Here is a 15,119-nt window from a genome sequence, read left to right as displayed (position 1 = left end):
TATTCAAACTTCGGACCCAAAGTCTTTTTCCCAGGAAAAAAAATACTATAAACTTTTTGCTATTTAAAATTGGTAACATTTATCAATTCATGCTATTGTTTAAAATTAAATTGCTTAACTCCCTGAAGCAAACTTGTAAGTTCACTAGCTAATAAAGATTTGAACAAAGAGGATTGTATATTTTACATACAAAGCAGCATAATATCAATGCTCCTACATCATAAATTGGGAGATGAATATACACATCCCAAACTTATTAGGTATTTGGACTCAATTTTTCCCACAGATGGTGAACTGCTAATCTTGACTGGTTCATCAGCCACAGCCCGGAGTAGATCTGAAGGGAGGTGGGGTGGTTTGTGTATTTGCGGCAGTGCTGGGAGGAAAAATCAGCATGAATGATTTATGTCTTTAATATCCCTTCCTATAAAATGCTCTACAAATGTCTCACACTTATTTGACCTTGAGCTTTTTTTAAAACCATATTACACTTTAGTCAGGATTACTTAGAATTTCAACATCTCTTTTCCAGCGAAAATAATAAGTGGGAAGGGGTATAATTTAAAGATCCTATATATTCAGTTTAATCCACCCCATTCTAATGAAATGTTTATTCAGTTATTCATGCTATTGACAAGGCTCTGAATAAAGCAAATGAGGACTAATAGGTGTGGTCCATTCTTACAACCAGTTCGATGGCATAATTTTAATCTCACTTCTCCATGTCTTCACATTTAGGAGCAGAATCACACGAAGAGGTGGCAAATGACCAGGTGGTAAAAGCTCTCATTTCCTTTCCAATTCTATTTGAAAGTACGGTCTTAGTCTTCAACAATACTGTCCTGTGGATATCCAGTAAGTGTGCTCTGGAAGTCCAACCCAAAGTAGAATCCTTGCTAATCTACAACGCTAGCACTGTACCACACCATACTTTATGTCTGGTAATTTAGCCAAGATTCCTATTTTCTAATCACAGGAAAGACTAAGTGCTAATTTAAAACAAAGGCTAAGATTTAAACTTTCATCTTATGGTGATGATCATCTAATGTTATACTGCTTTTCCCTATATAAAAGGGGTGATAGATAAGTTTGTGGCCTAAGGTAGAAGGAGTCAATTTTAGAAAATCTAACACATCTATTTTTCAACATAGTCCCCTCCTACATTTACACACTTAGTCCAGCGGTCGTGGAACTCACGTATCTGGGACCTCCAGAAAGTGTCCACAGATGGGTTTTGTTCCCTTTCTCCGAGTTCCTAATCCTTGCATTTAGATAGCTGGAGCTCAGCTCTGTCTGAGAGATCCATCGGTTCCCATTCCCTCATCAGCCGGAAGCTCCCCGGGGTCCGTGTACGGATAGTGGGGCTGAGAGAGAGGGAAGAGGGCAGGACTGTCCCGGGATTGCTGGCCACGGTGTCAGAATTTCACAGGAATCGTCCCGAAGTCGGTGTTTAAGATAAAAACACAGAGAATCGCTCTTACCTGCAACCGACATTTTCGAAGCCTTCTGTGTTCTGCACGCATGCGTGATACTCGGGGACGTCATCAGCCTGACGCCTGCGCAGTTCATCAGTGCTTCAGTGCCTGACAAAAATTATGACCGCAGGGACTTATGGGTAATAACGGTGCCATTAAACATTTCTTGAAGCACCGGTTCAATGTCCATATCTCATTTTTTTTCGGGTGTATAACAAAAACCTGCAGCTCTTTTAACGCAGAAAGCGGCTCACGTAAACAATGTACTCAATATCAACGTGTATCTAATGCCAAAGTAAAATGCAGATATAAAACAGGAGATTCTGCAGTTGCTGGACATACAGAGACGCTCACACACAAAATGCTGGAGGAACTCTGCAGTTCAGGCAGCAACTAAGCAGCGGAGTACACAGTCTAGGTATGCTGAAGAGGCTCGGTCTAAAAGTTGTTTATTTATTCCTCTCCACAATTGTTGCCTGATCTTTTGATAACCACCAGTATTTTCCAGAAACTAACCATCTTTTTTTTTGGGTCAACCAGTTTCCAAATTTTTCTGATCTTCCTTTTGTAGCCATATCCTGCTGGTCTGTTTCCTCTTCCTCTTCCACCTCGAAAACTCTAGACCATTCTCTCTCTGGAGCCCCAAAGCCCTGACTCAGGCTGGCAACACTTTGGTTTCTGATTCTGCAACACCGAAGTTTCACTCGCTAGTCTGCTGTCAGACTTTAGAGGTGCATTGTGTTGCGAGATCGCAGATTCGTTTACTGTGAGTGTCGCTTTAAGTGCCTGAGTGAGGCGGGGCTGTGACGTCACACACGCGCTGCAGCAGAGACAGAGGGGGGAGAGAGGGAGGGGAGGGAGAGGGAGAGGAAGAGAGAGAGAGAGACTTCAGCTTGTCACTGCTATGCCCAAAAGATTAGGTTGATCATCGGCACGCAGTGCACAACGGATGTGTGCCTGTCACTTCGTATCATCCATATGTGTGGATTTGCTGGAGTATCCTGTGGTATCACTTTTGTTGGCCCTTTCCCGGAATCGGGGTGTTCTGTGGTAACCACTTGAAGACGATATTCCTGTGACTGTCACCTGGTGATATTTCTAAGTGGATTTCGGAACGAATCGACGGATAAGATCTTCGGCAACTGTTATTTCGTTTACCCAGCGTGGAATGTGTGTGGAATTCTTCGTAATTGCCTTCTCTCTACATGTTCCTGTGGATTTACAAATCTCTCCGCTCTCTCTCACTTATTCCGTGGATTACTGAACTTTTCTACTTTACCATCTGAAGACTTTAAGCATTGTTTCCCGAGCTTGATAGTTTGGGAGATATATATAGGCATAATACTGTTAACTTCTGTTTATTTTGTTTAATCTTTTATATTTGTAGTAGATACTAATGAAGAGAGTGGTTTTAACATCGAAACCAGACTCCGTTAGTGATCTGTTGCTGCTGGTACGTAACAATTGCAACAACCCAGCTGTCTGAGGAACAGTCCTTTAAAATTGGTGAAAATGACCCAAAACATTGAAAAGAGCGGAGAAGAAGGAGTTTAACCAACTTCGTCCGGAGCCCTGAAGAACGTCACAACCACAGTGAGCTCATCGTCTTATTCAGCCCGGAGAAAATCATGCAGGAAATTCATGCAGGTGTATAAGATGATGAGAGGCATTGGTCGTGTGGATAGCCAGAGGCTTTTCCCCAGGGCTGAAACGGCTAACACGAGGGGGAATAGGTTTAAGCTGCTTGGAAGTAGGTACAGAGGAGATGTCAGAGCTCAGTTTTTTAAGCAGAGTGGTGCGTGAGTGGAATGCACCGCCAGTGACAGTGGTAGACGCGGATACAATAGGGTCTTTTAAGAGACTCTTAGATAGGTACATGGAGCTTAGGAAAATAGAGGGCTATGTGGTAGGGTAATTCTAAGCAGTTTCTAGAGTAAGTTACATGGTCGGTACAACATTGTGGGCCAAAGCATCGGTAATATGTTGTAGGTTTCTGTGATTCTATGAAAATGAAGGGAAATCTCCCGTCCCACGGAGTGGTGACTAGTTGCAACCTGTCATCACAGGGAGGGTGAGAGGGAAACGGCAGGGGTAGATTTTCATATACTGATATGGAACAGAAACATGGGCAGGGACCAGATGGGCCGAGTGGCCTGTCTAGTGTGCACAGTTAGTGTGGTAGAGACAGTAAGTACCTGACACACGGGATTTGATACAGAACTGATTTATCTTTCACAGATCCACAATATTAAACACCAGTCTAGTTTAAGGCTAACATCAGCAGAACAGACTCCTCCAATGCTCAGTGACCAGGGTTCAGTCCTGGGTGCGATGAGCAGCCGCAAGAACTGCAGAATCTGACAGTAACAGTCCCTCATGAAACTGCAGCTGCCTTCAGTCACCGTGATGGTTAAACTTTTAACACGGAGCTGATTTGAACTTCCTCCCTGATGTGAAGTTGCTGGTGTTGCAGCAGCTGGGATGATTGAGTAAAACTCTTTGCTCACTCCGGACAGAAATGTGGCCTCTATTTATTGTGAACTCACCGGAGCATCACAAGGTGGGTTAACTGAATGAGTCTCTTCGCACACACGGAGCAGGTGAACGGCCGCTTCCCAGTGCAAAGCTGTACATCTCGGTCTTCGGTCTCGGCCCGAAACGTTGACTGCTCATTTACACGGATGCTGCCCGACCTGCTGAGTTCCTCCAGCGTCCTGTACGTGTTGCTTTGACTACAGCACCTGCAGTGTACTTTGTGTTCAAGCGCTGGTGAACTGACTGATAAAGCGGAACTAACGTGCTGTTATGTTTGAGATTCCCATACACAAATCCTTTTAATTTTCTACACTGTTAAAAGTTTACAAAGCACGTCAGTGGGTGAAGGACAACATTTCAACTGAAATAATTTTAGTCTCCATGGTGCCTTCTGATTAAAACACTGTCACATCTCAAAACAATTTAGAGGAACAAGATTTCATCTTCTAACTGGCCACAGTTCCGGCATCAGGCACAATATCAAACTCTCTGCTTCCCTCTCTGTATCAAAATGGATCATTCCTCCCTTTCATCAGTCTGTGACTTGGCTCAGTTTGTCTGTCTACTTCCCATTCTGAGCATGCGCCACACACCTACTGAGATCACATTTTATTTACACGGCTGTGACTAGAGACTTTCTGATTATTATGTCCCTCCCGGCATTTGACGGTGATAAACTCAGAGTCAGCAATGGTATTGACCCTCAGGAGTCGGTCATTAGGCTTTTTCGTTGGAGATCGACAAACTGCCGGTAGTGTGTGTCTGGATGAGTGGGTCGTTTTCAGACTGGAAGGAGGCAGTGTTTGGAGTATCTCAGAGATCAGCCCCTGACCACAGTTGTTCACAGTTTAATTTCCTGGCGGAGGCAGCGAGATGTGAGATGCCCCAGTCTGCTGGTGACGCAGAAAGAGTGGAGTTGGGGGAGGGGAGGCTATTCACATGCATTTTCGTAGCTTTGCAATCAGTACATAGTGCACTGTGGGGCTGCAGTGGCGGGTTCCAATCTGCTAATTACATTTGCTGACCACACTACATTGATCCCCCGGATCCCAAATAATAACGAGGCAGCGTATAGAGAAGAAGTCATCACCCCGACACAGCGGTGTCAAGAAAACAACCTCTCCCTCATTGTGACAAAAACAAAGGAGCTGGTTGTGGATTAAGGAGGAATGGAGACAGGGACCAAATTCAACATTTCCAAGACTGTTATTGACACAAAATGCACATTTTAATATTGATCATGACAAAATGTATTTTTCATACCGTTAATGACATAAAACATATTTATGGATTGTTACTGACAGAGAATCGTATAATTTGTGTTCCGTGTGCTATCTGAATGTACTTGCCTGTGATGCTGCCACAAGTCAGTGTTTCTCTGTACCTGTACCTTCCCGTACTTGTGCACTTGGCAATAAATTCAACAGGACCTGAGAAATCTCAGTGAGATTTGATTAATGATGATCATCTTGGTAGCTCGGTAGGTCGAATGTATGAGACAGTACACTGTTAAATGCAAAACCCTGAACAGTGTTGATGATCAGAGGGACCGTAGACTCCAAGTTCATCGCTCACTGAGAGAGACTGCACAGATTGATCGGGTGGTTAAGAAGGCAAATGGCATGGTTGTTGTGCTGCCTTTATGGCAGTTATTTAGTTTATAATATTTTCGCGTAGTAATTTGTTAGCATTTTTTTAGTTAAAGTTAGGATTGTTTAAATCAATTGATTTGTCTGTAATACATCGCGGCTGCGATGACGTCACATCCGGGTTCGCCGCGTCTTGTGGGGAATTACCGGTTTGAGATTCACGCAAGGGTGGGGGTCACTCACATGTGCCACCATAACGCTGACTAGGGTCTCTCTATGCACCAAAGACACAGTGAAAGCAACGCTGTAAGTCATTGGATAATCGGTATTTTGAGTTAGAATGTTAACGCCGATTCTGTTAACAGTAACGACGGTCGGTAAGGTTTACCTTTTCGTCAGTTAAAGAGTCGGGATAGTTTGTATTGAAGTGTATCTAAAGCAGCCAATGGAGCAGCTAGATTCTGACTGTATGCTGCACTTTAATGTAATGTAGTTATTGTAGTTTTACCTTTGCAAGTATTCACAATGTAAATGTGATATTTAGAAGGGAACAAACACTGTACCAATCTTGTATTGTTTTTCAACAGTTTTCACCATGCGTTAATGTGAAGAGTGAACAGTAAATGGTTAATCTTACTGCGGTCTCGTTTGCATTGATTCTGGTTTATCTCGACGTTTACCTCGGCGTTACTTCACACCCGAGCGAGAACGTTACAGTGAAAAAGCGGCATTATCAGGTGCTTAAAGTGCAGCCATGTCAACCCGATCCAGCATCAAGTCGTTGTCAAAGTCATCGTCATCCTGCGACAGGGGCAGTAGGGCATCAAGTAAGGCCACCCATGCAAGAGCGAAAGCAGAAGCCGCCAAGGTGCGAGCGCGCTTTGCCAAAGAAGAATTAGAAGTAAAGATGAAAGCGGCTGCCAGAGAAGCCGAAAACCAGAAAGAAGCGGCTGCCAGAGAAGCCGAAAACCAGAAGGAAAAGGCTGCCAGGGAAGCCGAAGCAGCTGCCAGAGAAGCCGAAAACCAGAAGGAAAAGGCTGCCAGAGAAGCCGAAAACCAGAAGGAAAAGGCTGCCAGAGAAGCCGAAAACCAGAAGGAAGCGGCTGCCAGAGAAGCCGAAAACCAGAAAGAAGCGGCTGCCAGAGAAGCCGAAAACCAGAAAGAAGCGGCTGCCAGAGAAGCCGAAAACCAGAAGGAAAAGGCTGCCAGAGAAGCCGAAGCAGCTGCCAGAGAAGCCGAAAACCAGAAGGAAAAGGCTGCCAGAGAAGCCGAAAACCAGAAGGAAAAGGCTGCCAGAGAAGCCGAAAACCAGAAGGAAGCGGCTGCCAGAGAAGCCGAAAACCAGAAGGAAGCGGCTGCCAGAGAAGCCGAAAACGAATTGGAAAGGAAAAGGGTAGAGGCACGGTTAGAAGCGCTGAAGCTAGAACGAGAAGCAGCAGCTGCCGAGGTGGAAGCAGAGTTAATAGAAGACGCCGAAGAAATGCACGATCCGAAGGACGGAAAATCTACCTCAGAAAAGATCGGATTGGAACGTACAAGGGACTATGTCCAATCTCAAATGGAATGGAAGACTCTTTCTTCCTCTCCTTACTTATTCGATAACGTCCCACTTCATGAGGAGTCTTGGAGAGGCCGACGGCATCACGTCCATCCGAGGAAGGTAATTTACCCTCGCAACTCCGCGATGAACCCAGGAATGCAAGGGCTCACGACAAGTACTTCTCGACACCGAACTTACCGGATTTGGGGAGAAGAGAGGCAAAGACTGAGTCCAGACCAGCAAATCCCATAACAGATGTACGCCCTCAGTCATGTACCTGTGGACATGTTCCCTCAGCCCGCACGCCACTTGCAGACGAATCCGTAGCACGGTATTTCGCACGACGGGATCTCGTCACTTCAGGACTATACCAGTTCGACGATAAACCTGAAAATTACCGTGCATGGTACTCCACTTTCACCAACGCTATCGACGGAGTCCAGCTCAGAGCAACCCAGGAGTTGGATCTTATGGCAAAATGGCTGGGAAAAGAATCATGCGAACAGGTGAGACGCATGCGTTCAGTGTACATCAACAAACCCGAGCTAGCATTGAAGAAAGCATGGGAGAGACTTCAGGAGGGCTACGGAGCCCCCGAAATTATTGAGGCGGCGCTATGCCAACGTTTGGGAAATTTTCCTAAGGTGTCAGCCAAGGACCACACCAAGCTAAGAGAATTTGGAGATTTACTCATGGAGATTCAAGGCGCCAAAGAAGATGGCCACTCAGCTGGTCTAGTATACCTAGACACTCCAACCGGGATTAGACAACTCGTGGACAAACTTCCATTTGGGCTGCAGGACAGGTGGTTGTCCGTTGCCTCAGATTACAAGGAAGAACACGAAGGTCAATTCCCTCCCTTCGAGTATTTCACCAGGTTCGTGTGCAAGGAGGCGAAGAAGCGAAACGATCCTAGCCTCATAGGTCCAGGAAGCAGTACAATTTACACCAAGCCAGATAAATCCACTTCGAATAATTCCAACATCACTAAACCAGTCTCAGCGCTTAAGACTGAAGTCCTTACAACTAACAACGATTCTAGCAAGAATTGTCCATTGCATAACAAACCCCACCCCCTCAAAAGATGCAGAACGTTTAGGGAAAAACCCCTCGAAGAGAAGAAGGCCCTCCTCGAGGAGAAAGGAATATGCTTTAGATGCTGTTCCTCGACCTCTCACTGTGCAAGAGAGTGTACGATCGCCGTGAAGTGCCTGGAATGTGATAGCACTAATCACGACTGGGCCATGCATCCTGGCCCGTCACCGCAAACCGACAACGCTCCTTCACCCCCACAACAGGACGGCGGGGAGGGAGAAGCTCACTCCAGGACAACTGTTGTCAGCTCGAGCCGTACGGAAGTTTGCGGTCAAGCTCAGGCAAGCCGTTCTTGTTCAAAGATCTGTCTCACTAAGGTGTATCCTAAGGGAGCCAAAGATAAGGCCATCAAAGCCTACGTAATTCTGGACGATCAGAGCAACCGCTCGCTGGTCAGTCCAAAGTTCTTTAACTTGTTCAACATTGAGAGTGAGCAGTTCCCATACTACCTTAGAACTTGCTCAGGCAACATGAAAACTTACGGAAGGAGGGCCGAAGGCTTCCAGATCGAGTCCCTGGATGGTAAAGTCCTCATCTGTCTCCCCCCACTCGTAGAGTGCGAGAAAATCTTGAATAACCGCACTGAGATCCCGACGCCAAGTGCGGTGCTACACCAACCACATCTCCACCACATCGCCAAACACATCCCAGAGCTGGATCCAGAAGCAGAAATACTCCTGCTATTAGGGAGGGATGTTCTCCGGGTGCACAAGGTTAGGCAGCAGGTCAATGGACCACACGACGCCCCCTTTGCCCAACGCCTGGATCTGGGCTGGGTGGTGATAGGAGAGGTGTGCCCTGGCAACGAACACAAATCAACGGTTAACACACTCAACACCAATGTGCTAGAGAGTAGCCGCCATATGATTCTTCAACCCCGCACAAGTTCCATGTGCGTCCAGGAAGCACCACAAGGCTTTAACAAGCGCAAAGTAACTGACGAGACGCTGGGTCAGTCTGTCTTTGCTCAAAAGGAGCATGATAATAAACTCGCTCCATCGGCTCAAGACGCCACCATCTTAAAAACGGAGGACACCAAGGTCTTCAGAGACAAAGCAAATAGTGGGGTCGCCCCACTACCTTTCAGAGAACCACGCCAGTGCTTGCCAAACGACAAAGAGCAGGCAGTCAAGCGGTTCACGCCCTTGCAAAAAACCACGAAAAGGAGACCTGAGATGCAGCAAAGCATCCGATCGACCCACGAGGTACTGGGCACACCAATGGCAGAGGTCACAGCCATTATGAATGCACGACCACTCCTACCCGTGTCTTCTGACCCAGAAAACCCCTTCATACTGTCGCCATCAATGCTCCTTACGCAGAAGGCAGGAGCTGCCCCTCCACCAGGGGACTTCTCCGATAAGGACCTGTACACAAAGCAATGGAGAAGGGACCTTCAAGTTGGAGATTTAGTCCTGCTCAAGGACAAGCAAATCGCCGGCAACTGCTGGCCAATGGCCAGGATCACTGCCACATTCCCTAGTAGGGATGGACACGTCCGGAAGGTTGAATTGAAAACTACCGACCAAGGCAATGTGACAATTTACCAAAGGCCCGTTACAGAAGTCATTCTACTTCTACCTAATGACTGATTTAGAGACTGAAGTTCGTATTATGTTCATTGTGACCTTACGAAGGCCAAGCGGGGAGTGTGCTGCCTTTATGGCAGTTATTTAGTTTATAATATTTTCGCATAGTAATTCGTTAGCATTTTTTTAGTTAAAGTTAGGATTGTTTAAATCAATTGATTTGTCTGTAATACATCGCGGCTGCGATGACGTCACATCCGGGTTCGCCGCGTCTTGTGGGGAATTACCGGTTTGAGATTCACGCAAGGGTGGGGGTCACTCTCATGTGCCACCATAACGCTGACTAGGGTCTCTCTATGCACCAAAGACACAGTGAAAGCAACGCTGTAAGTCATTAGATAATCGGTATTTGGAGTTAAAATGTTAACGCCGATTCTGTTAAAAGTAACGACGGTCGGTAAGGTTTACCTTTTCGTCAGTTAAAGAGTCGGGATAGTTTGTATTGAAGTGTATCTAAAGCAGCCAATGGAGCAGCTAGATTCTGACTGTATGCTGCACTTTGATGTAATGTAGTTATCGTAGTTTACCTTTGCAAGTATTCACAATGTAAATGTGATATTTAGAAGGGAACAAACACTGTACCAATCTTGTATTGTTTTTCAACAGTTTTCACCATGCGTTAATGTGAAGAGTGAACAGTAAATGGTTAATCTTACTGCGGTCTCGTTTGCATTGATTCTGGTTTATCTCGACGTTTACCTCGGCGTTACTTCACACCCGAGCGAGAACGTTACAAATGTGTTCACCTCTCAGTCCTCGATTCTCTAAATGAAATGGTTATCATATTTGATCTTTCTTTATATGATGACCCCACCACTCCAGGGATCGGTCTGGTGAATCTTCATTGCACTCTCTATAACAAATACTCTCTAACCTCTTTGTTAATCCTCTATGGAATTAATTTCCATCTTCTGCAGCCCCGTGTTGCCCCAACTACTCACCTCCCCCCCGTCACTAATTCCACCTTCCCACCTCCCCCTCACCTGGATCCACCTCTCACTCCCCAGCTCTTGCCCCATCCCCACCCCTCACCTCTTTTCTCTGACTATTTCCCGTCCACTCTCAGTCCGGAGGGAGGGTCTCGGCCCGAAATGTTGACGGTCCATTTCCCTCCACAGATGCTGCCCGACCCACTGAGTTCCTCCGGCAGTTTGTTATTTGGTCTGTATAACCCGTGTTAGTATGGGGAGCGGGATTTTACACCATATTCCAGGTATAATCTCAACAAAGCACAAATAATTGTCACCCTGCCCGACCCTCCGGCAGTTTGTTCTTTGGTCTGTATAACCCGTGTTAGTATGGGGAGCGGGATTTTACACCATATTCCAGGTACAATCCCAACAAAGCACAAATAATTGTCACATTGCCCGGACCATCGGCCCTGCTTGCAGGGCAACAGTCTGCCGGTGTTTGCCCCCAATGTGGTGAATCCCTCTGCTCGACACCACCGTGTGGGCTCAGACATTTCCACAGATGAGCCCCTCCTGTCCCCACCGGGACAAACATCTCTCACCATCTTTACCCTTTCAATAAAATCCCCCCTCTCCCTCCCTCCCCGGGGATCCGGCATCAAACCGACGGGCCGAGCGGTCTCCTCTTTACCTCTCAGCGATACATCAGACTCCGGCCGCAGGAGACGCTTCACAAACGCCCCAACTTCCCTCGGAGGGAAATGGAAATAAATCAGAAAGCGGACATTTACTTTGAGGTTTTCTCCGCTCTGATGAGGCGGTCGGCGCTCGAGCGGGAGACGGACTCAGCGGGGTAACGCCCACTCGGCTTGTCCGCTTCCGCGACTGGTTGTAACCAGTGATTGACATCGCTTCGCACCAATGGGAATAGCGCAGCGCCTGAATCCTCTGTTGACAGCGATGGGGGAGGGGCTGGTCACGTGATTATTAGCCCAGCCGTTCAACCGATAAAGCTCGAGCACAGCAGCGCGTGGGTGACGTAAGACACCGCGCACGTGAGAGCAGATCCCGGTGTGGGGAGCCCATGTGTGACGTCAGGCGCGTGGGGAGGAGCTGTGTGACGTCACCTGTGGGAGAGCGCTGGCATTTAAAAGCACCTTAATGGACTTTTCAGTGGGACAACAACATTAATCACGGGTTTCATCACAAAATCCAGTGTTGTGGGATGTAAAGTCCCCTGTTATGTGTCCGGCTGTGCCGTGTTGTTGGTGGAGTGGGCAGCGTGGTGTTTGTCTCGATTCGGGTCACAACACCAGAATTGCCAGCGGGGTCCACACACAGTGTATTAGTCAACAGAGAACCTCTCGTCCCTGCAGTCTTTGTCTCCTGGTAAACTCAACACCCTGACAGTGTGGACCATAGATACCCCTTCCTCTCAGAGTCAGGGGATCATTCAGACAGCTGATCGCTGAGAGGATTATATTTATTAGTCATTAAAGTTCGCCCAGATTCGTTTGGACGGATTTGATGTGGAGTTCGGGGTGTCACAGTGAAAGGGCCGGACGGTCGATCTCTCTCCGTTGTCCAAACATCCTTCCAGGTGAGGCGACACTTCACCTGTGAATCTTCCGGGGTCGCCTGTTGTGTCCGCTGCTCCCGATGCGGCCGCCTCCACAGTAGTGACACCAGATCCTCCGCAGTTGTGCGGGGTAGAGTTGTTTTCTTTTTATCGGGGGTCGATGTTATTGTTCCCTTTTGTGCGGGAGGGGTGGATTTTGGGGGTTGATGATCGGGATGACGTTCTTTTTTATGCGGGGGTGGGGTGGGAGTTTGATTTTTCTGTCTGATAGATGCTGCCCGGCCTGCTGAGTCCCGCCAGCATTTTGTTTGTGTTGCTCTGAATTTCCAGCATCTGCAGACTTTGTCGTGTTTGTGATTTACCTCTCCGTTGTCCCTCCCGCCTCCGGTCACTGGTCCCTCTGTAGGGACCTCCGGCCACGGCTGGTGCAGCCCAGAACCTCCTGCTAAACGCAGGCGCAGTGCCCACCGTAGCTATTATTCTGTTTAGGCGTCCGTGAAGAAGGGTCTGATCTCGGGTTTGTGGAAATCGGGGGCCGGTTGGCGTGGAAGCACAACTTTGTGGGCCGAAGGGCCTGTATCGTGCTGTAGGTTTTCTATGTTTCTATGAAAAGTGCCGGGAACGAGCTCTGCCGGACGGCTGGAGGCTCCGGGCTCTCCGGTCCCGCAGCCCCGGTTTTAGCTTTGCGCCCGAGCCCGGGCTGTGGGATCAGTTAGTTGTGGTTCCCAGGCTGGGAGGGGTTTAGGGTGAAGGGAATCTGCCTGTGTGTGTGGGTAGAGGTTATGGGTGGACTATGGGTGTGTGGTGAGTGGAGGGAAGGGTGCGGGGCTGTAGTCGGGGGGGGGGGGGGGGGTATGGGGGTGGGGTTGCTGTTGTGAGAAAGTGGGATGATCGGACGTTCCGTGACCCGGGTCAAATAAAGTTGTAAACAGGGGAGGATCTGCTCCGTTGTGTCGAACGCTCGCGTGTCCTTTCAGGAAACAGCAATTCTCTCTTCAAATGAATTACTGTCTAATCTTGCTGTTAACATGGTGTTTGTTACAAAGCCCCAGTGTCTGGAAGAGCTGTCACTGTCATGGGCTGTTGGTGCAGATTGGGATGGCGGTGGGGTGTCAGTGACCTCTGTATCAGAGAACAACACGGGTTTCTACCTCCTCCTGTGAGATATAAATGTCCTCACAGTGGATTCGGATCAGCTGGCATATCTGGAGTTCGCAAAGGGAAAGGGGATAGGGAAGGGGCTGAGGAGAGAGAGTTTTAATCAGCAAACCATCGTCCGGGGTGGAGGGGTACAGGAGCTGTCTGATAGATCGTTTTACAGAGATTGTATTTTTATATAATCTCACAGACGGTGACTGAGGAAGAAGCTTGTTGATGGAGGATACTCGGAGGACAGCAGGTCAGACACGGTATCAGGAGAGTGACAATGATGTGATTTCCTGTGTCACGGGTACAGACAGTCGTCTCCAGTGAGGAGTTAGTGTGGAGATGCAGCTTCCCTGGAGGTGGAGGAAAGAGGACACACCAACAGGTGGAACCAGCTGTGGGAAGACACGGTTTGTCAGGTCTGACGACGAGCTGAATGTACCATAACCTTCAGAATGAATCAGAAAACCATTCTGAGGGTATTTGAAATGTCAGAAGCAGGGGAGATGTGATCCCATGTCTCCATCAGACCCTCAGTGAGATGGTTCCAGTTATAACGTGCAGGGATGAAAGCACAGTGTTTGGGGTCTGATTTAATCACTGATTCTGACACAGTGAGAGGGTTAGTTTTACTGTAAGGCAGCAACATTAATGGAAGAAGACACAGAAACTTCATTAATTGCCAGTTGTTTAGCAAAAGTGATCAATTTGTATGTTACCTTGACAGAAACAGATATTTCCAGTGGTAACAAAGGGGTTCAGTCTGGTTTACTTCAGGTTGGAGAAGGATGTGGAGTTTTGAAATCAATGCCTCGCGGTGCCACCATCATTAATCTGGCATGTCCAGAGTGGAGGATCACACAGCACGGAAACAGGCCTTTGGCCGGCCATACCTGTTCTGACTATCCACTCACTGTCTACACTGGTCCCATTTATCAGCACTTGGTTCATAGCTGACTGTATCTCGGCAGTTTCAATGCTCATCCACATCGGAAATGTTGTGAAGGGACCTGCCTCCACCACCACCTCGGGCAGTGTGTTCCAGATTTCAGCTACCCTCTGAGTGAGAAATCTCCTCCTCAGATCCCTCTAAACCTCTTCATCCTCTGCTTAAATCTATGCCCTCTGATTGGTGACACCTCTGTCCCAGGATCCGGGGCAATATGGGCATCAGTGGGGCCTTTGATAAGGTTCACATGGTAAGTTGCTGTGGAAAGTCAGATCACACGGGATCCAGGGAGAGCTGGCTCACTGGATGCACAGTTGTCTTGATGGTAGGAAGCAGAGAGTGATGGTGGGAGGCTGTTTATTGGACTCGAGGCCCGGGCCTAGTGAGGTTCCCCAGGGTTACACCCCATTGCTTTCATTATTCATTGATATTTAATGATATTTGCATTTGCACTGTTTGTTGAATTCTTTGAACATCAACCATTGCTACTTGTCATCTAGATCAATAATTTGGTTAATAATATACAGGATATGGAGAGTAGGTTTGCAGCAAGTTCAAACAATTAGTTTTTTTAAAAGATATTAAGTATAAACTCTCCGTTCTGTTTCCCTCTGCGCACTCGACCACCCCCTCCCTTTACTGTCCTCCCTCTCACCCTGACATTGGGCATACATTCAGGGTGAAAGTGAATTATTTTAGGGGAATCTGAAG

At 47.5% G+C, this 15,119-nt stretch overlaps 2 protein-coding genes across 2 annotated transcripts in view; one reads left to right on the top strand and one right to left on the bottom strand.

Moving 5' to 3' along the window:
* LOC140721100 (uncharacterized) overlaps positions 1-15,119 on the bottom strand; it is a 141,172-nt gene that overhangs the window by 51,030 nt on the left and 75,023 nt on the right. The window lies entirely within an intron of this gene.
* On the top strand, positions 723-10,541 carry LOC140721086 (uncharacterized). Its single transcript, XM_073035952.1, has 3 exons — positions 723-813; positions 7,218-10,149; positions 10,430-10,541. Exons 1-2 carry the CDS (start codon positions 723-725, stop codon positions 9,824-9,826), a joined length of 2,700 nt encoding a protein of 899 aa, XP_072892053.1. The 3' UTR covers positions 9,827-10,149; positions 10,430-10,541.

This window comes from Hemitrygon akajei, unplaced genomic scaffold (genome assembly GCF_048418815.1).
Source record: "Hemitrygon akajei unplaced genomic scaffold, sHemAka1.3 Scf000050, whole genome shotgun sequence".
NCBI classification, from domain to species: Eukaryota; Metazoa; Chordata; class Chondrichthyes; order Myliobatiformes; family Dasyatidae; genus Hemitrygon; species Hemitrygon akajei.
Note: the sequence above shows the minus strand (reverse complement) of the source record. Positions and strands in the feature narration are given on the sequence as shown.

What these genes read in the sequence shown, in the direction of transcription:
- LOC140721086 (XM_073035952.1), top strand. Translation starts at nt 723, where the DNA reads ATGTCTTCACATTTAGGAGCAGAATCACACGAAGAGGTGGCAAATGAC. An exon ending in CTTTCCAATTCTATTTGAAA is followed by an intron (nt 814 to 7,217) that starts GTACGGTCTTAG and finishes CCACTTCATGAG; the next exon opens with GAGTCTTGGAGAGGCCGACG.